Source organism: Terrapene carolina, unplaced genomic scaffold, assembly GCF_002925995.2.
Source record: "Terrapene carolina triunguis isolate 2854851 unplaced genomic scaffold, T_m_triunguis-2.0 Scaffold96, whole genome shotgun sequence".
Lineage (NCBI taxonomy): Eukaryota > Metazoa > Chordata > Testudines > Emydidae > Terrapene > Terrapene triunguis.
This window is the reverse complement of record NW_020664447.1, coordinates 39,662,111-39,684,887: the sequence shown is the minus strand read 5'-3', so window position 1 is coordinate 39,684,887 and position 22,777 is coordinate 39,662,111. Positions and strand designations below refer to the sequence as shown.

Below are 22,777 nucleotides of genomic sequence, written 5' to 3'. Positions count from 1 at the left end.
CAACTTCTGTGAGTGGGGCCTGCCGCTGGCTCACAGCCCAGCTTTTGCTTAGCAATGCCTGGAAGTACTTTGGTTCAGGCTTCAGGCCTCAGACTGGACCTCTGACACAAGAGGTTATGTTTCAGGGCCTCATCTTACTACAGTATATTTTCATATCTGTGTAACCTGGCCATTTTAGAGTTTTCTGTAGCACCCATCACTGTAGTAACAATGTGCTTCTCAGGTAAATTAGATGTATGAGTTGAGGTACCAAGTGGACTTCAAGGAGAGGAGTTTTCTACCCTTCTCTCTGAAGTGGTTAGGAAGACAGAAACAATGAAAAGTGAGAATTTTGTTGTTTGGGGCTGGGAAAGAGGGGGGGGTAGCATCCTCTCTCCCCTGCCGTGGCCGCCCCTGACCTGGGGTTGGGAAGGAGGGGGAGTCTTTCCCCGGCAGCCACAGCCCTGGAGCTGGGGAAAGTCGCCTCTTTCTCTGTCCGCTGCAGCCCTGCACATCCCAAATTCCCTCCCCCACCTCCTATTTTCACCCCATTGCCGCCTACCCCCTATTCCTCCCAAGGCCACCACCTCACCTTACGTGTGCGTCTTCTCCAGGGTCCAAGTACCTAATTAGTGGAGCCACGCCTGCGTGGCTCCACTAATTAGATGGGTGGCACTTCCTTCTCCTGTGTGCGCCAGCCCAGGCGCGCACCTTAGAGGGAACTATCTGTGGACCACCTGAATGGGGCTTGCAGACCACTGGTGGTCCATGGACCACAGTTTGAGAACCTCTGAGCTAAGTCCCAGCTTCCCCTTGGAGTGGTGTAACGTGCACCTGCATTTTTGCACACATGAAATACATTGCAGGTGCAATTCTAATTGCATGTCTAGTTATGTGCTTTTCACCTAGAATTGGAAGTACCCAGGTTTGTACCTACAATTCAGTGGAAGATAGAAATTTTGCAAGAGTAAATTGCATTTGCAAAAGGGAAGGTGTTCTTTTGGGAAAAAATGATTTTTTGAGATATACCTAACTTGCTGTGTAAATAAAATCTTTAGTGTTAACTTCCTTTTCTGACCTTCCTTAAGATTGAACAGCTGACCAAAGACTGGAGCGATAAGTGGACTGACAGGAAAGTCATAATGGAAGAATACAGTGTGGACATCAACAAAGAAAAAGCTGGAGTGACAATAGATTCCAATTTACCTCATTTAATGGCAGTGAATGATGATATCCTCAGTACTGGAGTTGTGCTTTATCATCTCAGGGTGAGACATAATCACTTGTTTCATTTTGTCTGACTTTCAATAGGTGTCTTTCCTTTGGGAATAGAGAACCAGATTGGGTGGCATTACAACAGCAATTATCAAACAGCAAAAAGCTGTATTGCAAGTCACACACCAAAAACTCTACAAAAAGACATTCACGTTGGTAACAGGACAACAATAAAAAACAAAGGGGAAAACCATCTGTTCTCCACAATCTGTACAAAACAAGATACATTCAGCTGAATATTAAGATGACCTTTATCAGTGCATATACAAAACTTATTCAAAAGTGTGTGTGCATGCATGCAAAAGCAAACTAGGTGCCCAGCTGCCCAAATATGCAAGCAAGCAACTGTTTGCACACACAGAATGGGTGCCTGTCACTTTTTGTGGGCTCAGTCGCAGTTCAGGGCAACTGCTCCTGTATTCCCCCTCCATGGTCCAGCATGGGCACCCATTCTAGGCTCCAGGCTCCACAAACTGTCTCCTCTCTTGGACAGAGACCCATGTCTCTCTCCCTCCTGACAAGTTTTTTTTCCAGGCTGCACAGTTCCCTGCCTACATTGTGATATCCCCAGCAATTCAGACTGCCTAAACAAGCCAACATCTGTGTTTTAGCATAGTTGCCAGCAGTTATAAGCTACCACACAGCCCTTTTTAAGGAGGCACTTTTATTCTTAAGGTGAAAGCATTACAGAAAAAACATATAGAAAAGAATAAAAGTTCTTGTGTGCGTGCTAAAAGCTTTCCAGAGGTTCCCCATCAGTTTTATGGGACCTTAGTAGGCCAAAGTCCTTCCTGTTTTTCCCAGGGATTGGATCCCCTGGGGTAGAAGGTTCGGTCCGTTTGCTGGATCAGAACAAAGGCCCTGAGTCAGTTTGAACTCAGGCTATTTATTCAAAAGTCTCTTCTTTGTCTATGGGTCTCTGCAGAATCAACTTTGAAATACTATATATGCCCCTGTTTGAGTGGTGGTACTTCTCTGGAGTGAATTTGCCTAATCGCCCTCCACTGTGCTTAGTTTCTGGAAGGCAGTGGTCACCCTCCCCCATGGTATTACATACAATCCCTGGCGCACAATGATGCATAAGAGGGATAGTTCAGTGGTTTGTGCATTGGCCTGCTAAACCCAGGGTTGTGAGTTCAGTCCTTGAGGGCGCCACTTAGGAATCTGGGGCAAAATCAGTACTTGGTCCTGCTAATGAAGGCAGGGGGCTGGACTTGACCTTTCAGGGTCCCTTCCAGTTCTATGAGATAGGTATATCTCCTTATATTATAAGATTTCCCTAAAACATTGTAGAAAATTGCCATATCTGTCACAGGATTAATTGTTTGTGTCAAAGTATGCATGCAGAAGCTTAAAATGTGGCCAGGTGTTCTAATATAAACATGTTATTACAGCCTTTACATGGAATGATGATGGGTAGTAGCCAGGAGCACCGGAATCTGTATAGAAGTGGGGGTGAGTGGTACCAGTGCCAGAACTGTGGCCCACCACCGGCACCTCCTCTTCTCTCCGAGGCCCTACCCTCTGGCCAGGCTGGAAGCCAGAGCCGGGCTGTGGTAAGAGCCGCCCAGGGAGCCCAGGACTTTGCTTAGGAGCAAAGTCTCACTGCAAGTCCTCCCAGTAGAAACCACTTTTTAAAATGGGACTTAGGCTTCTAGGTCACTCGGGTCAGATTTTGAAAAGTATTTAGGCACCTAAACCAGCAGATAAGCTTCTGGTGGGACTTTCAAAGTGTCTAGCACCTAGCTGCCATTGATTTTTATGATTTCCCATTGAAACCAATGAGAGTTATCTACCTAGCTGCTTTTGAAAATCCCACTAAGCACTTATCTGAATCTTTAGGTGCTTAAATATTTCTAAAAATCTCATCCTTAGGCACTTCTGAAAATTTTACCCAGTCTTTTAGACACCTGTTTTTTTGGCTGCAGCATGCCACTTTGACTGCCACAAGCTAGTACTGGCATGCAGTGACATGGCACATCTAGCTTGCCTGCTATAGACAAAAAGCCGGTTTGCAACATGCATTTGTTTCACTGACATTTATCTTTATGACATAAAATGCTGCAAACCCTCCTCCTTTTTTAGAATCCTAACTCTTTTTGTGACAGCAAACGTGACTTGGAGATCAGGTCAGCGCAATGATCACAATTATTGATCAGGGCAATGCTTTTTTTCTGTGTGTGACATTGTGGAGAATATTGTCTGGGATAGTCCATCCTTAGAACAGCCTGTCAGGTTATCTGTTAACCTGGTTTTCCAGCGCAAACAAAAATGTGTTTGAGGGAAATGTTACTAGCTTTCTTGTCCTTTAATGTTATCTCTGTAGTCTGAATATTTTGCTCTGTAACACTAGTTTTATGTCTCCCTCTCTTTGATTTCAACCATCTAAAACTGAAATTCAAAACCAATCATTATGGTAACTGCAATTGTTATGGTAAACAATGGTGTAGACTTTGAATTGTCATTCAAATTACTTATTTATTATTACATGATTTCTTTTCTTATTAAATGTATTAATCCAGTTGTCAAGTCCAGCAACTGTTCCTAAGAGCTCCCATAAAAGAGTGCTGTATGCTAGAATTCAGTTCAGGAATGGCATGCAATATCTGTATTAACAATTCCTATGAGCAATGTATTTTTCTTCTTCCTTTTCTAAACTAACTCCTTCATTGTCTTAAACTAGCTTGTGAGCAACAGGCCATTTCAAATGGCTAGAACATTTTGTAGAGGCAAGGTGGGTGAGGTAATATCTTTTATTGGACCAACTTCTGCTGGTGAGAAAGACAAGCTTTTGATCCACAAAGATCTCTTCTGAAGCTTGTGTCTCTCACCAATAAAAGATATTACCTCACCCACCTTGTCTCTCTGAGATCCTAGGACCAACACAGTTACAATAGAACCACATAGAACATTTTGTGTCATTCACATACTGAGAATGCAATTACGCTGTTCTACTATGTGTGTTAATTGCCATGGAGGAAGAATATATTTCTCCACCGGAGCAAAAACCTGCTTTAGATGCCTATGAAACCTGCTTCAGAAAACAGAAAAGCACTGTTAGTTTAAAATGTGATTTTGACTTAAAAATAGTATAGCTTTTAACTAGGGCTGTCAATTAACTGCCATTAACGCACAGCGCAATTAATGCGTTAATTTTTTTAATGCATGTTAATCTCAGACTCTCTGGGTAGGAAGGCGGCATGAGCTGCTCCGAAGAACCTGTCTGGTCAGGTGCAGTAACACAAGCCGCCACCAGAGGGCGGGAAGAGGAGGCTACAGAAAGTAAGGTAGTTCTCATTCCTGCGTTTTTAAATTAAAAGGACGGCCAGGGGCGTGCTGGAGCGGCCCCCTGCCTTGCAGGGCTCACCCGAAATGCCCTCCCCATGCCTCCCGGGGCTGGAGCACGATTAATCGCGATTAATTTTTTTAATTGCTTGACGGCCCTACTTTTAACATCATCAGTGCTGTAGAAGGCATTGGGTCGCACCTCTGGTGGAGTTCCTGAGGAGTTCAAAATTTGTATTAGGTCAGATTGCAGTTGCTCAAAGCAACTGTAACTTCAGTTACTCTGAGGATAGGACAACCGAAAAAGTGGCCAGAACTGGCTAGAAAGGGAGCCTGGTCAGGGCAGCCAGTGAGTGCTCTGATTCTGCACCTCCAATCAGCTTTGCATTGATGGAGCTGTGATGGAAATTAAAGCTGCCCCACGCAGAAACCCTACAAAGGCAACAGTATAAACAGTGCTTGTACTCCACAGGGGTAAATTACCCATGAGGCACAAGGGGTATAATTGGTGCAAGGAGGTATAACTTACCCCTTTCTCTGCCAACTTTTTTTATATTTGACCCCTGATTGTAGTTGCAAGCCAGTTTAGGTCAGTATGTTATTGTTCAAGGAGTCCTGCATTTAATGGCCACGCCCTCCATGCACAGTGTTCTTTGTGGAACAAATTCAGATACCAAAGACCAAATTTTTAAATTACCTTCTATATGTGAGCCTGCAAATACTGAACACATACATACAGATCAGGTAGTTACATGGAGTTTTGTATTCAATTTGCAGGTGTAGGTTTGGGGCCCATTTGAAAAATTGGTCTAGGAGATTTGTTTCTTGCAAAGGTGCATCTTTCAAGAGTTCTTGCTCTTTGCTTTGACATTTTTCTTATTTGGAAATAGTAGCATTTGGAATTTGTGCTTGTAGATCTTTAGTGATTCATTCTCACATTTGATCTGAATGCTTTTATTTGAACTAAATATGTAGACATAACTCTCTCTTCCATCATTTAAAAAAAAAAAAAAAGGTAAATTGCATATCCACAACTTCGGTGCTGCAGTCCAAAGGCAGAGTTTTATTACTACTGTGAAGGTATATTACCAGTGAGGTGAATGCAACTAAAGGTCTCCTCCGTTGAGTGGCATAGAATACATAGATATTGTCACTGGCACGTAGTCTGTGGAATTATTTTTGTTAGCCATTTCAAAATAAATAATTTAAAGTATTAGTGATGCAGCTGTAAATGTCAATGTTAGTAGACATTCATATTGAATTTCGACAACATTAATCTCAACTGTATATAGAAAGTAGTCACTACTACTTAAAGCACACTTTTTTTTAAAGCTAGTCCTTCCATATTATAATGTTCTGATTTGCAAACAGTAAAGTATTCCACATGCTACTTTCGACGAAACCTAAAGTGGTTAACAGATCTCCATTGTAATGGAGAAAAGCTAGTCTGAAGGCTCACCAATAGGACTCATATAAGGCCTCTTATTAAGTTTGTTTCATTTACACTAACATCTTTGTCCCCTCTTTCTTTGCTCCTAGATGCTGCCTTTTCTTTTCTTTGTGCTTTGCCTCTTTTAGGCTCTGGTGTCTGTTACTTCCATCTGAACAACAAGAAGGTAAAATTTAGTGTTCCTTATGTTTTTGTGCTACAACATTGCACTATCATTCTGTACTTTTTGCAGGGGAGGAAAAGGCAGCCAATTTTGAATCATATTGTGCAAGCAGTGTGTTATCCATTATTCTCTTCTTGTGTCCTACTTCATATACTTCTCATATACAGTAGATTTTACAACAGCTCAGCAACATGTTGTTAGTTGCCTTTTTTGTGAAGAGTATCTTTCCTCTTGATTTTAATAGCTCCTTAGGGTCTGAAGTTTAAATTGTAGGATCTATTTGTATTGGTGTAAAAAGGATTAGTCCATTTGTGTAGTAAAGTCTTTTGAGAGATGATATGTTTTCAAAACTGAAGTGCAAAAATATTTTCCCGAATACAGTAAAAGCTGTGTTATCCGGCACTTTACCAGCCAGAAAGCTCTATAAACTGGCATTTCTGATCTTCAGTCAAAGTCTGGCTTATAATCTGGTTGGAGTGGGGCCGGCAGGCTCCCTACCTGATTCCGCGTGGCTCCCCAAAAGTGGCGACATGTCCCTGTTGCTCCTAGACGGAGGAACGGCCACAAGGAGTTCTGAGTGCGGGAGGGGATGTGGGGCATGGGCTCTTGGAGGGGGTTTGGGTGCGGGAGGGGGCTCGGGGCAGGGACTTGGGGCAGTGTTCCCTCTAATTTTTTCCATCCATATGCGGAATGAATGTGCATCATATCGAGGTAATGTGTGGATGTGCACCACCAGTAGAAACCAAAAGCCTAGATATAATATATATTTTTTAAAAGTTACCACAGGGATAATTACTCCAGCCAGGACAGGTTAGGCATTTTAGAACTCACTATTCAAAGAATTAAATTTAAGCGTAAGAGAAATAAAAATTATGAAATGCATAGACTAGTAAAAAAACTAAAATAACACACTTTAAAAGAAGTATCAAGAAGTAAGAACAATACAAGTATGTGTTGGGAAGTGAGTGTGAAAGACAGTGTGTGCGCGCGACGGAGACGTGCGCTGCGGGCGCGCATGTTGCCCCTTGAAGTATACTGACCCCACTTTAAGTAGATCAGTTGCCCTTTTAAGTAGATCAGCAAGTAGATCGGATGATTGGAAAAAGGCTAATATAGTGCCCATATTTTAAAAAGAGAAGAAAGAGAACCTGGGGAGCTACAGACCTGTCAGCCTCACTTCAGTCCCCAGCAAAATCATGGACCAGGTCCTCAAGGAATCCATTTTGTAGCACTTGGAGGAGAGGAAGGTGATCAGGAACAGTCAACATGGATTCACCAAGGGCAAGTCATGCCTGAGCAACCTGATATCTCCTCATAGAAGGCAAACTGGCTTTGTGGATATGGGGAAAGCGGTGGATGAGATAGATCTTGACTTTAGCAAAGCTTTTGATATGGTAGTCTACAGTATTCTTGCCAGCAAGTTAAAGAAGTATGGATTAGATGAATGGACTATAAGGTGGATAGAAAGCTGGCTAGATTGTCGGGCTCAACGGGTAGTGATCAATGGCTTGATGTCTAGTTGGCAGCCGGTATCAAGCGGAGGGCCCCAGGGATCGTTCCTGGGGCCGGTTTTGTTTAACATCTTTATTAATGATCTGGATGATGGGATGAACTGCACCCTCAGCAAGTTCGCAGATGACACTAAGCTTGGGGGAGAGGTAGATATGCTTGAGGGTAGGGATAGGGTACCCCCCATCTGCACAGCAAGTAGGAGGCTCCTGGGAGCAGCTCCAAGGCAGAAGGCAGGAGCAACACACGACAGTGGGCGGAGGGACACCTGAACTGCGCAATACTTGATAGCCTGCTTATAGCTTACAGGGAACTTAGGGTTGGGCAGCTGGCCACGGGGGCTGCCCCAGCAGCAGCTGGCGTGGCTGCAGAAGTCATGGAGGTCCCGGAAAGTCACGGGATCCGTGACCTCTGTGACAGACTCTCAGCTTTGCTTATAGCTTCTTCTCACAAAAAACAAGCTGACCGGGTCACTACCCAAGTGCGCTCTTTCTTTAATGAAGGAGAGTGAGGAATGAATTTAGAGTCTTTGACCTCCAATTGTCATGCACAATGACCACTTGCTTTGAAATTAGAACTTTTCTGTTAAAATGCTTCATTTGCATTCCAAACAGCTTTTTTCTCTTTTGATGGGTTATTTAGTTACAGGTGTGCACACAGTGTAAATGTGTACATTACAATGGGATATAGATAAGTGAAAACAATGAAAGTAACATCCCATTCGTTTTCATGAAGTTTAAACACCTAATCATTGTCATTGCCCTTCTCTGCACTTTTTCCAATTCTAATGTATCTTTTTTGAGATGGAGCAACCAGAACTGCACTCAGTATTCAAATACCATGGATTTATATAGTGCCATTATCATATTTTCTGTCGTATTATCTATCCCCTTCTTAATGATTCTATCACTCTGTTAGCTTTTGTGACTGCTGCTGCACATTGAGTGGATGTTTTCAGAGAACTATCCAGGGTGACTCCAAGATCTTTCTTGAGTGGTAACAAGTAATTTAGACCCCATCATTTTATGTGCATAGTTGGAATGATTTTTTCCAATGTGCATTACTTAGCATTTGCCAACATTGAATTTCATCTGCCATTTTGTTGCCCAGGCACCCAGTTTTATGAGGCCCCTTTGTAAATCTCAGCTGTCAGTCTTGGACATTGTATCATCTATACATTTTGCCACCTTACTGTTCACTCCCTTTTACAGATCATTTATGAATATGTTGAATAGCACTGGTCCCTGTACAGATCCTTGGGGGACCTGGCTATCTGCCTCTCTCCACTGTGAAAACTGACCATTTATTCCTATCCTTTGTTTCCTGTCTTTTAACCAGATACTGATCTATGAGGGGTCCTTCCTTCTTATCCCATGACTGCTTACTTTGGTTAAGAGCCTTTGGTGAGGGACCTTGTCAAAGACTTTCAGAAAGTCCAAATACACTATGTCCACTGGATCACCCTTGTCCACATGTTTGTTGACACCCTCAAAGAATTCTAATAGATTGGTGAGGCATGATTTCCTTTTATAAAAGCTGTATTGACTCAGCCCCAACATATTGTGTTTATCTAGGTGTCTGATAATTCTGTTCTTGACTATAGTTTCAACCAGTTTGCCTGGTTAGGCTTACTGTCTGTAATTGCCAGCATCAACTCTAAAGCCTTTTTAAAAAAAATTAGCATTACGTTAGCTATCCTTCAGTCATCTGGTGCAGAGGCTAGGGTGACCAGATGTCCCGATTTTATAGGGGCAGTTCTGATTTTTGGGTCTTTTTCTTATATAGGCTCCTATTACCCCCCATCTCCTGTCCCGATTTTTCACACTTGCTATCTGGTCACCCTAGCAGAGGCTGATTTAATTGATAGGTTACATACTAGAATTAGTAGTTCTACAATTTCATATTTGAGTTCCTTCAGAACTCTTGCGTGAATACCATCTGGTCTTGGTGACTTATTACTATTTAGTTTATCATTTTGTTCCACCTTTACTAACGCCTCAGCCTGGAACAGTTCCTGTTATTTGTCACCTAAAAAAAATGGCTCAGGTTTGGGGATTTCTCCCACATCCTGTGCAGTGAAGACAGATGCAAAGAATTAATTTAGCTTTTCCACAATGGCTTTGTCTTCCTTGAGTGTTTCCTTAGCACCTGGGTTGTCCAGTGTCCCACTTGGACTATTTGGCAAGCTTTCTGCTTCAGATGTACTTAAAATATTTTTTGCTGTTAGTTTGTGGCTTTAACTAGTTGCCCTTCACATTCTTTCTTGGCCTGCCTTATTATACTTTTACATACACTTGTTTTGCCACAGTGTGTTCCTTTATATTTTCCTCCATAGGATTTGATTTTTAAAGGGTGCCTTTTTGCCTCTAACCACCTCTTTTACTCTGTTGTTTAGCCTGGGAAGGGGGTTCTCTCACTGCAAATAGTACCTCCTTGTGGCTGCTCTGGGGATTAGCTCAACCCGGTCTGGTGCTTCCTTCCATCAGTTACTCAAGCTGTGACCCTTCTCTCTCTCTTTGTGACTCAGCCCTCCAGCCAGATCACTATATAGTCCTCCCCTTCTGGGCAGCCAAGTCTCTCTAGACCAGCTGTCTGGTTGGCACCTCTCACAATCCTGTGCCACTTCCCAGTGGCTGTTAAGGGAACTCAGGCATGCCCTCTGCACTGGGTTCCAGCCCAGAAACCCTGTAACAAGCACTCAGGGTCTGCCCCATCCTACCCCTTGCTGCTGTTTCCCTGGACTTCTTCCTACCTTGCCCTCTCAGGCTTCCTTTCCCTATAACTCCTCTGGGGTTAACCCTTGGGCTTATTCTTTCTTGGGTTTTCTCCTCTCCTCTGCTCTGCTCTCCTCTCTGCTCCCAGGGAGTGACTGCAGCCTCTCTCCAGCAGCCTCTTTCTGCCCTGAGCTACTTGGCTTTATACAACCCCTGCCTGTTCCTGTCCAGGTGAGCTCCTCCTCAAACTTCAGCCTAGATGGATAATTAGCCCAATTAGCCAACTTAACCCCTTCAATGGCTGATGTGGGATGAACGCCCCATCACATAGTCATAGTAGCATTTTTTGGTCCTATTACTGTTTTTTTTAATTTGGGGTATACTTTTAGTTTGAGCCTTTATTATGGTGTTTTAAAATAGTTTCTATGCAGTTTGCAGGCATTTCACCCTTGCTACTGTTCCTTTTAATTTCCATTTAACTAGCTTCCTCATTTTTGTGTAGTTCCCCTTTTTGAAGTTAAATGCTACTGTGGTGAGTTTATTTGGCATTTTTCCCCCACAAGGATGTTAAATTTAATTACATTATGGTCGCTATTACCAAGCAATCAGCTGTATTCACCTCTTGGACCAGATCCTGTGCTTCACTTAGGACTAAATTAAGAATTGCCTCTTCCCTTGTGGGTTCCGGGACAAGCTGCTCCAAGAAGCAGTCATTTATAGTGTCTAGAAATTTTGTTCCTGCAGCCCTTTCTGAGGTCAATATGAGAATAGTTGAAATCCACTATGATTATTGTGTTTTTTGCCTTTGTAGCCTGTCTAATATCACTGAGTGATTTCATAAGCACCATCACCATACTGGTCAAGCGGTTGGTAAATATTCCTACTGCTGTATTCTTATTCTTCAAGCATGGAATTTCTTTCCATAGAGATTCTGTGGTACAGTTTGATTCTACTTTATTTGATTCTATGCTTTCTTTCACATACAGTATCACACTCCCACCAGCGCAACCTACTCTGTCATTCCTGTGTATTTTGTACCCTTGTATTATCGTGTCCCGCTGATTATCCTCATTTCACCAGGTTTCTGTGATTCCTATTATATCAATATCCTCATTTAATGCCAGGCATTTTAGTTCACCCATCTTAGTATGTAGACTTCTAGCATTTTTATGTAAGCTCTTTTACTACTCACTAGCTCCTACCTGTACATTAACAACTTCTTTCCTTCATCTTTACTAGGATATACAGTTCTCCCTTTAATAAACTCATCCCTAAGGGACATCTCTGCCTGGCTGACTTTCCCCTGCCCCTTAGTTTAAAAAATCCTCTACAACCTTTTTAATTGTACATGCCAGCAATCTGGTTTCATTTTGGTTTAGGTGGAGCCTGTCCTTCCTATATGTGCTCTTTCTTTTCCAAAAGGTTCCCCAGTTCCTAACAAACCTAAAACCGTCTTCCTTATGCCATCGGCTTATCCACGCATTGAGACCCTGCAGTTCTGCCAGTCTTTCTGGCCTGGTGCATGGAACTGGAAGCTTTTCAGAGAATGCTACCATGGAGGTCCTGGACTTTAGTGTCTTAATTGGCAGCCTAAATTTGGCCTCCATAACCTCTCTCCTACCTTTGCCTATATCATTGGTACCCACATGCACCACAACCGCTGGTTCCTCCCCAACACTGCACATAAGTCTGTTCAGATGTCTTGTGAGAGCCACAACCTTTGCACCCAGCAGGCAATTTACCATGTGGTTCTCCAGGTCATCACAAACCCAACTATCAACATTGCTGCTAATCAAATTCTCTGTTACTATTACCTTGCTGTTCCTAGTAACTGGGGTTCTCTCCCCCTGGAGGGGATCTCCTCAGTACAAGAGGAAACCATGACATCATCTGGAAGGAGGGTCCCAAATATTGAATAGTTTTTTTTCTCTGCTCCAGCTTGATGTTCTCTTTCCTCGAGACTTTCATCCTTCTGAAGAGAGGTTGCCAGACTGAGGGTGAAACTGCTCTGTTGTGTCCCTGAAAGTCTCCTCTGCATATCTCTCTGTCTCCCTTAGCTCCTGCATTTCAGTTACTCTGGCCTCAAGAGCCCAAACACTCTCTCTGAGGACCATGAGCTGCTTGCACCATATGTACACATACACCACCTGCCTCTGAGGCAGGTAGTCTCACATGCTGCATTCAGTGTAATAAACTGGATAGTTCCCACTCTGCAACTGAATTTCTGTCTGCACTATTTTTACTCTTGCATCTTTTTTTTAAAGTTGGTTATTTTTGATTGGTGGGGAGGGGTTGGTTTATTGGCCTAAGTTTAGAGTATGTTTGTTAGATATATTGGGTTCTCTCCTCCTCATTCTCCCTTTCTTTACTAGGGGGTTTTCTGACATTCTTCTAATAGGTTATAGTCCCTCGGCCTCCTCTCCCTGCTGCTGAACTCTCACTGAAGCCAAACTCTCCTTACCTTGGTAGCTTTCTTTGTCTTGTGCTGTCTTATTTCGTTGTGGGACTTTCTCTGCTTGAGAGCTGGACCTCGAAGGAATGCCTCTCTCAACTCCCTCGCAAAACTCCTGTTCGCTGCTCCTCTTCGCTAGCTCCTTTGGTCACTTAGGAGCTGGCTTTTTAAACCCCTTTTCTCCCTGAGGAGAGAACCTTCAACCTTTCAGCAGAGGGCTTTGTGTATGAGCTTCACTCCCTCTCAGCCACCCAAGTAGAAGGTTGTGCTGGGTTGGCAGTTTGGAGTTGTTACCCAACCCCTCTGTACAGGGACCCAACCTAGGGTTGTCATCTCTGAGATATAAAAACTCGGGCATTCAGGATGATCCTGGGCCTATAAAATTGGACAGCCGGCAGTGTGTACTGAGCACCTTTACAGATTTCCTGGGACAGCTACCTCAAAAAAGGGAAGTTCCTAGAAAAACTGGACAGATGGCAACCCTAGCCCAGCTCTATGGGGTGAGAGTGACAATCACCCCTTCCCATCAGATGCTGGGAAACTAGTCAGACATGCTCATGATTCATTATTCATGTTTCATAATTCATTATTACCCCCTAAGTAACCTTGTCATCTTATTATAAACCTCATCTTTCCTTTTTCTGCCCTTATGGATTGTTGCTCTCTCGTGTTGCTTCATGTTTAGAATTAAATTGTATGCTATTTGGGGCGAGGACCATATTTTCATTTGTTCTGGTTGGACCACAGATACTGTACAAATAATAATTATTTTTTATATAATCTAAACCGCTGATTATCAAGATGTGGTTGTGTTGTAATATATTTTTTAAAATAAACTTGTTAGAGAATGTGTGTGTACAAATCAGCTTACTGAACTATTGAAACATAGTGCTAGAAGTAAATAGATATTGTGCCTTGTCAGAACTAAGAAATGTCTTGACTTTGTTTTCCTAAGGAATAATACAAGGAACATAATGGACAGGATGTGAGTCTACTGCCTTTATTGCTAGTTTACATATTCAGAATATTGATTGTGTGACCTTATGTTTTATTGACATTTCCTTTGTCAAAATAGAATAAATATTAGCTTGCTTCCATAACTGCCCCAAAATTTATTTTTTGAACTGGATGGCCCTGAGAATTTTTTTATGTAACACTTCGTTCTTTTTTCAAAATTGTGAGTGTATATAATATTTGTTCATATATAGGGACACATAAACTTTAATAATAAACAAGAATATTGATTTATTAGAACGCATTCATCCATGGAAAATTTACATACATGGATTACTCTCTGATTGTAGTGAGTTTACTGCATCCATACTCCATGCCCAACTCCCTTCAAGAGTTGGGATTATGATCTATCTATCTATCTAACCATCAGTAAACTGCTCCTTGAAGATTTACATTCTGGGCTGTGTTTTCAAAATTGGCTTCTTATTTTGCGTACACAGCTATTTGTGCATGCAGTTATCATAATTACCAACTCAGATTGGGTCATTGGGCATCTGAGTAGCCCGTCTGAAAAACTCAGATACCAGTGTTCATATTTAAATATAGTAATTGTGCATGAGAGCAGCCATGCAAGCAAAACATCTAACTCAAGCAACTTAAAAAAATTATCCAGCTGGTTGCAGCATCTGCTTAAGTAACAACAGAGGAAGCACTAAGTGTGATTCGTAGCAATTACAAAGCTGAGGGCAGTTGAGGGTTAAGACTCCATACACATTACAACTAATAGCTACAGTCTGCTCTAATCATCCCAGGCAGGGATACCTTGTCTGAAATATTTACCAAGATACTGTAGCTGAATTAATGAGAACTTTTATGCATTTTTCATTTTCAATAGATTACTTTTAATTTACCTTATTTACAATAGTTATTTCCCTCTTTTAGGAAGGAACAACCAAAATTGGAAGATGTGATTCAGACCAGGAGCAGGATATTGGTAAGAGACTGAGATTACAGAGGATTTTACAGTGTGTTCTGTCAACCCAGGTGCTTTTGCTTGTCTAGCAAAACAGTCTAATAGTCATTTTTTCTTTACCAGCAGTCTCCATGTGAGAAGTTGAGAAGAGAATAACTGCTTGTAGGTTTGCTATATAATAAAGTGTTAGTTAATTTTTGCTGCTATTTATTGGGTCAAGAAACACCGTGAAAGTAATTGAGAATCTACTTACGTTTTTCCCCAGTAGGGTAAATTTACATTAGGGATTGAAAATTATTGTGGTTCAAAGCCCAGAACTTGCTCTATTCATTCCTGTTTTAACCCCCACCCCTCACCCCCCCAAAAAAAGCTATAGAGAAGGAAACTAGCAAACTGGCTTTCCTGTGGTTCAATATATTTCTTTCCAGCTATGCTGGGTCATGGATGTTAGATTTTAAAATTACTTAGTTTTCATTATCTTCCTCCCCCACCCCCCTTCATTTCTGATGTGATTTTTTTTTTTTAGCCGCCACAATTTCAAGGAGTACCAAAACTAGTAGAAACTGACATTTAATACTGAAATTGGAAACAGCTTGGAATCCCAGCTTTGATTAAATCATCAGTCTCTAGCTCTAGTAGTTAGTGAAATATCAGCTATTAAAATGTCACAGTTAAAATAGAAAATATAGCATGATTACAGGTCCTGACAGCTTACAACTTGCTAGGGATAGAAACATTTTGGAAGAACAGTACAAATACTTTCAGACCAGTAAACTTTTCCAAAAACCAATCCTGAACTAGTAATCAGAGGAGAAATTTAGGTTTCTATATGGTGCATAAGATTGTTCTTTGACCATAGTACAGTGTAGTTAGTATACTTACCTGCACTGGAAGCTTTTGTTCTAAAGCAAATGTGGAAAAGAGTTTAAAATAAACCTAAAATGATCCAGTAAAAGTGACCTACAATTTTTAGTTCTGCAGGGTCAATGGATTGAAAGGAACCATTGCATTATAGACAACAAGTGTGGGATTGTGACACTGTGGCCAGTCCAGGGAGCATATTGTACTGTAAATGGACAGGAAGTCACTGGTGCTTGTCGTCTGTCACAAGGTGAGTCTTGCGGTTCCTTTTTGTGGTGTTGATGCTAATGATACAGGTATCAGCAGGTGAATACAGTAAAATACTGAGAGAGTAAATACTGTAAATCCATTCCTCAGCATTCCTTAGGGTGGAACAATACAACCTAATAACCCTTTGAGTTCAGAAACTAGGATCTACTGAAGTCGTACACGTCTACTAAATGGATGGGCATACGTGTTATGTTAAAATGAAACAGTTAGGGTCATGTTAAAATTAATTTTAGCTGCAGTAATTCTTAGTTCTCTGAAAACGGAAGGCTTATTCAGGATTGCTTCTGACCAGTAAGGTAATGGGTTAGGTAGAACCCCTCTAACACGTCCACTGCAAAAGCCATAAGGGCTTGGCTTTCTGTGGACTGTACTAGAATGGTTGAACTACCTTAGACTTCATTTCTCATTGGAATCAGATTTTTGTCAAAATTGTAGTTGTTGAGCTACAGAGTACAGGGGAGTGTCTCTGAATTCAAAGTTAGGGTTAGAGATTTAAGGCAGGGTTTACAAAAGCACCTAACAAACTCTGTTGATGTCAGTGGAACAGGCCCGTATTGTGGTTTCAAAAGCAAACACTGGGAAACCACTTTTCTTGGCTGCCCAGAGCTTCTGCTGTTAGGAGATGCTGCTTCTTTCACACACCACCACCAGACAGTCTTATTCAGCTTACTAGGACAAGTCTTTATCTCATTATTGACACTTTTTTTCAATTCTACTTCAAAGTTCCAAGATCATGATGCTGTGGGATTAAAATATGGCTCTGTGTAGGGGCGTTTCTAAATTCTTCTTTTAATTTTTTTTTTTACTTAATTTGTGCTTTAGATTTTTTTCTCACTTTTTGTAGCATTTTCACTTTAAAGATTTTTGAGTATCTTAATTACTGAGCACTGGGACTTGAAATCTTTCTCTTATGTGCTCCTTGTGATTGAGATAGAGGAGTCAGAATAAAAAGAAATTTCCAGTAGTGTATTTGCCCCTGACCTCCAGGGTTTAAGATTTTTTAAAAAGCACAGTAATGCTGGAAGTAACAGTCAGCGAAGTGTTACTATGAGTGGTTTAAATTGTATGTACCATGGATACACATCAAATTCCAGATGTTTGATAAATTTTATCTTCATAGTTTCCTTTTTTTTTTTTTTTTTTTTTTTATATATATATATAAACAGGAGGTCTTGTTGTCCTGGGCAAGGCTCATAAATTTAGGTTCAATCACCCAGCAGAGGCTGCCATTTTAAGACAAAGAAGATTGGTAAGTTTTGAGACTATATTTTTCTTTCCTAAATTCCTTCATTGGTGACTAACCTTATTTCATTTTAAAAGCAAATATGAAATGTATAACATTTCTTCATATCTACTTATTTACTTGCATCATTTCCTCCTTGTAATGGTCTGTAGTAACACTAAACCATTGTGGATGGACACTGGTGCTGTTTGCAGAGTTGCTTAGCAAAAGAAAATGCAGATCTTCTTAAATAATTTAATATGTCCTTGTTTTGTAGTCATGACGTCACTGGAGTTGAAACAATATAACTAAAGGCAGAATACTAAAGTGGAAAGACAATTTAAAAACTTTCCATGGTCAATAATATTCTGAGTTATCCGCTTTATGGTATTAGCTCACCGTTCAGCATTAAATACACTAAAAACAATTTTAGCTGGCGAAATATATATATTGAGTGCCCCAGTATGATTATTCATGTAGATATTGTTACATGCACTGGAGTTAGAGATTGAAATTAAAAATTGATAAAAGGAAATACTTTTTATATGGTGTATAAAAAGGGAACTCACTACTGCAGGATATTATTTAGAAAATAGTTTATTCAGATTTCCAAACAGACTTAGACACCTGTAAGGTCATTGGGACAAGGGCCATGCCTCTATTCTGCGGCACATATTAACAGCAGCAATAATAAGTTGAAACCTGCTAGGTTGTTTTAATATTCCTTCCTCCTTTCTCCTGCTCCCATCTTGTTTTTTTTAATAGATTAGTGAAGTCTCCCCCGTATTGAGCAGCAAATCTTTGGAATGGCTGGACTTGGATGGAGATTTCACTCCTTCCCCCCCCTATATCTTTTCTCCACTTGAAAAAGAAAGGTAAGTTTAAAAGAAATATTCACTGGAATGAAACTTCCCTGGAACGCGGGTTCATTTCAAAGAGAAGTGGAATGCATAGGTCCCATCATATTTTATTTACTTATTTAGATTTAAATTATAATGATGAGTGGAACAGCTCCAATAGGAGAGATTGAGAGAGAACCACCCCTGATTACCCTATGCCCTGGTGGTCAGGGCACTCACCTGGGCTATAAAAGACCCAAGTTCAAGTCCTTACTTCAAATCAGGCAGAGTAAGGATTTAAAAACAGGTCTCCTACATTCCAGATGAGTGCCCTAAGCATGGGCTATTGGGTATCCTGGGATACACACACCACCAGTCCTCCAAAAATGCTCTATATGGTCACCCGCAACAGTCTTTTGTATGAGGCCAAATTTGATATGCATACTCTGAGAACACCTACTGGACTGGGTCCTGCAGGTGAGATAGGTGGGTAAAGTCCTAAAATCTTGCTGGGGTTTAGGCATGATCTAGGGTGGTGAACTGATTAGCAGCGTCTGGACTTCAGTGATTTTGCACATGCCCAAAGCCAGAAACTTAGGCATATTTTCTCTAGAAATTTAGTCTTCTAGGGAATTTAGGCACCTCCAGGGAGAGGTAGCAGCTAAGCAGAAATCTTAGTTGCTCCTAAGTTCCTTTGTGGGTCTAGCCCAAAGAGATTAAGGTCAAAAGATCCCACTGATTTTGGGTGTCCAATTTGAGATGACTAGGATCTGATTTTTCAGAATACTTAGCATACGTTAGCACATTACATGTTCAAATCACAGCTCCCATTGACTTCAGTTGCTACTGTGAGTTCTCAGCACTTCTGCAAATCAGACCCCTGCAGGGTCTTAACTCAGGCACCCAGAAAATGAAGAACACGCAATTAGTGACAACCAGGGAAGAGTTTGGTTTAAGTGATTTGCTCAGCATCACATAGGAACTCTGTGGCACAGGCAGGGATTGAATCCAAATTTTAGGGCATTCAACTTCCTTAACCATGAAACCATCCTTTCTTTTCCTCCAATCCCCTGCCTCATTCACCACATGCCTTCCAACTTCTGCAACAAAGGGGTCCTACAGACAGCAGCATCCTTTACGATACAGCCTTGATTCATCCCCAGAGCAGGTCTATCGTGTGCACTGAATAAAGCTGTGGAAAATATAGTATGTGATTGTGAAATTAAAGACCATAATGCATTACAAACAAGGGGGCTGAATTAATGCTGCACAGGCAACCTTAATTCTGGCATTTCCTAACTTTTGAGTCCTTAACTTTGCAACCTTAATGTTCTTTGAAGCTAATTTTGGTGTGAAATTTAAGTTATAAAGAGGATGCTATTTGGTGTATTTATAAAACTGAATATAACCATTTTCTTCTTCTTGGAGAGCTGTCATGCAATGGTGATTTGTATTTAATTGTTGGGGAAAGAAAAACTGCTTCCATAGTTCACCTCAAGCATCAACCCATTTCTTTGCTAGAGTTATTCTAATGGAATAGCAAAATTCAGCATTTTTAAAATTCTCCTGGAATGTTTTTCCTTCTTATATTTATGAACATGAAGCATTCATCCTTATACAGTATTTGTGCACTCTTTCTGTGTTACTGCCTCCAAGTGTGCACTGTGTGCTCTTCTTCTCTCAGGATAACATCCTTAGATCCTCCTCAGCTATTTCTTTTAATTTTATACGGAGATACCTTTCTTTACAAAACAGTATTTGGTATTTATTTGTTTTGTACAATGTATCATACCAGGTCATGTCACTTTTACCTCCCTTCCCCACAGAATGGAAAAGTTTACAAATAAGACGTTTGCTAATGATCTACATGATGCCAAGAGACTCACTACACAGTTTTGAATATAAAAGAGGTAGAAACTTTGTTGTAGGCTCTCAGTGATGGGTATCAGATATTTGAGACATCTCAAGGCATATAGGATTGTACATCGCTATTTTGGTTTTTTTTAGCGAGTGTTTGAGTTGCCCTCATAAACCAGACAGGATTGAGGACTATTTTCTGATTGATTTCCAGATTATGTATAGATAGTAGATTCCTTTAGGATGGGAATATGCTATATTATAGTGTATAATGTTGTTTTCCATTTTGCCATGATTATCTTAAACCGTTACTCTGAAAATGAAACTTTTTGGTGTCCTGCTCATTTGAATTTTTATTAATGACTGTCTGTTACTGAGATGAAATATAATGTGCATGTAGTTTTTATTAGCTGTGTTTTACCTGAAGAAATCCAGTAATCTTTTGTTTCTTTTCTGTAGTCTTTCCACAAAGTTAAACCTAATTGTTTTTCTTTTTCTTCCCTTGCACTAAGTGATAAGTGTGTCTCTTATTCCAGATAAGTGGATTTGCTCATGTGATTGAAATGTTTCCCCCTAAGAAGGTCAGCACAAAGGTCTATAATATAGGGATAAAATGGGACTGAAGTGGTCTGTAGATGTTGCAGAGGCAACATCAGAGCAAATCAATGTCACCTAGTAGAAGTGTATCTGAAATACAGTGCTGACTGTAATATATTTCTTGGTTTTTCCACAGTCAAAAGCATATAGGCCATGAGGAATGCAAACATTCAACTGAAATTATGAGGTAAGAGACTAGCTTGAAGTTAGTATATGATAGTACCTTTCATCATGAGATTTCCTGCACAGTTCTCCAATCTTTGCAAATGAGTATGCATCCTCATGCAAACTTTGGGAATTACAGATATGTGAGGCTCAGGGAAATTGATACTGGTGCAAAGATGCAGTCAGCTCCTTCCTCTGTAATCATTAGGTCTTCATCTCCATTCTTGTCTCAGCCTGTTCAGAACAATAACATTGTTTAATTGCTTAATTTTCTAGGCTTTCTTAGCTATGACTATCACAAGTTAGAATTATTAGGATCATGTCAAAACCATGCTGATTTTCTGGCCTCTCTAGCCCTTCCTTTCCCCATTGGCCACTGTGGGAGGAGGCAGTCTGGACCACGATAATCCAAGTGCATTTCATCACATTGAAGTGTCAGAATGGCAGTTTGCAATCGAAGTGCAGATGAGATCCTATTGCTTGCTGCCATGATGCTATTCTTATTTCACATTTGATGCTTTTTTGCTTTAGTGGCTTTCCAAGCTATTAAACTCAAGTCCAAAGTGAGACAAGCCTAACATTCTAATGGATCCAACCTTAAAGCTGTGCTGACCAATTGTTGTGGGTTTTTTTAATGTTGTAAGTGCAATTTAACAAATGGATTGCAAATGACCCTGCAAAGCTTCTTTATCTCATCTCAGGGTCTTTTCTCAGTCAAACTGTAAGTGTGAAAATGCTGCTTTTGAGGGGATAGAGTGCTGTAAGTCAAATGCTGCAGTTGGAAGGAGCTGTGGAGCAATTGTTGACTAACTCCCAACGTTATTCCAGCTGACATAGGACTGAATAGTGTCAAAAACGTTCAGGATGGGTGAAATTCACACCTGTGCAAAGAGTCAGCACCCTTGTGCTTTCTAAGTAGGGCTTAAACATGACTCAAGCAGAACTCAAAGTGATGTGTAAGCCATATGCTGGCTGTCTGCCCAGGGCTGAATTTCACCCATTTGGAATATATAAACATATAAAGAACATCATGCCATTTTCACTTATAATTGTAATATTTTTATAGGTGTCAATTTGGTAAAGTGTTCTCATAAATTCATTTTAGACTTTTATGTGTAACCAGGTCATGCCTGTACTTTTTGTTCCCTTGATAAGAATAGAATAAGTACAAACATTCACAGTGAAATAATATTAAGGTTCTAACTCAGTCTGACAAAAGCAGGTAATTAAAATGTAAAGCCAGATGTGTTTGCCTTTATGTACTGGGCCCAATTTAGCAAACTTTATTCTTGTAAGTAGTCCTTACTTACGAAAGGTAGTTCCACTGACTTGTATGGGACTAATTGCATGTGCAAGGACTAATCATATGATTTGTAGAATTGGGCGCTATGTCTGGTGGTTCTAGGGATCTCCAAACTGTATAGGGTCTGGTACAATATCTGCTCATACTAGGTGAATACTGTGACAGGTTGGATCACAGAAACCCGTTGGGAACTGCCACCTGATGTGCCAAGACTACTTCTGCTCCTGCTTTCCTGCCCTGGCAGCCTAGGACTCCAGCACCCTGTCTTGTTGAGCCATACACGCCAGTCTGCTCCATCACAGACCCAGGGTCTGAACCACGTGCCCCAAAGCTGCAGACTTAACCTGAAAGCAGGGGGAGGGATAGCTCAGTGGCTTGAGCATTGGCCTGCTAAACCCAGGGTTGTGAGTTCTATCCTTGAGGGGGCCACTTAGGGATCTGAGGCAAAATCAGTACTTGGTCCTGCTAGTGAAGGCAGGGGGCTGGACTCAATGACCCTTCAGGGTCCCTTCCAGTTCTAGGAGATAGGTATATCTCCATATATAATAATATATAATATAATAGCACTCAGATACCCAACTCCCAATGGGGTCTATACCCCAAATAAATCCATTTTACTCTGGATAAAGCATATACAACAGTGGCTCTCAAACTTTTTTACTGGTGACCCCTTTCACATAGCAAGCCTCTGAGAGCGACCCCCCCCCCCTTATAAATCAAAAACACTTTTAAATATATTTAACACCATTATAAATGCTGGAGGCAAAGCGGGGTTTTGGGTGGAGATTGACAGCTCACGACTCCCCATGTAGTAACCTCATGACCCTCTGAGGGGTCCCAACCCCCAGTTTGAGAACCCCTGATATACAGGGTAAACTCATAAATTGTTCACCCTCTATAACACTGATA

At 41.0% G+C, this 22,777-nt stretch overlaps 1 protein-coding gene across 1 annotated transcript in view; it reads left to right on the top strand.

The window, feature by feature from the left end:
* The window catches only part of STARD9 (StAR related lipid transfer domain containing 9), a 192,969-nt gene that overhangs the window by 114,780 nt on the left and 55,412 nt on the right, over positions 1-22,777 (top strand). The window contains exons 16-21 of the mRNA XM_026651250.2: positions 1,068-1,247; positions 14,724-14,775; positions 15,728-15,865; positions 17,052-17,134; positions 17,873-17,982; positions 20,537-20,587. Of these exons, the coding sequence (XP_026507035.1) occupies positions 1,068-1,247; positions 14,724-14,775; positions 15,728-15,865; positions 17,052-17,134; positions 17,873-17,982; positions 20,537-20,587 (614 nt within the window). The remainder of the gene's footprint in view (positions 1-1,067; positions 1,248-14,723; positions 14,776-15,727; positions 15,866-17,051; positions 17,135-17,872; positions 17,983-20,536; positions 20,588-22,777) is intronic.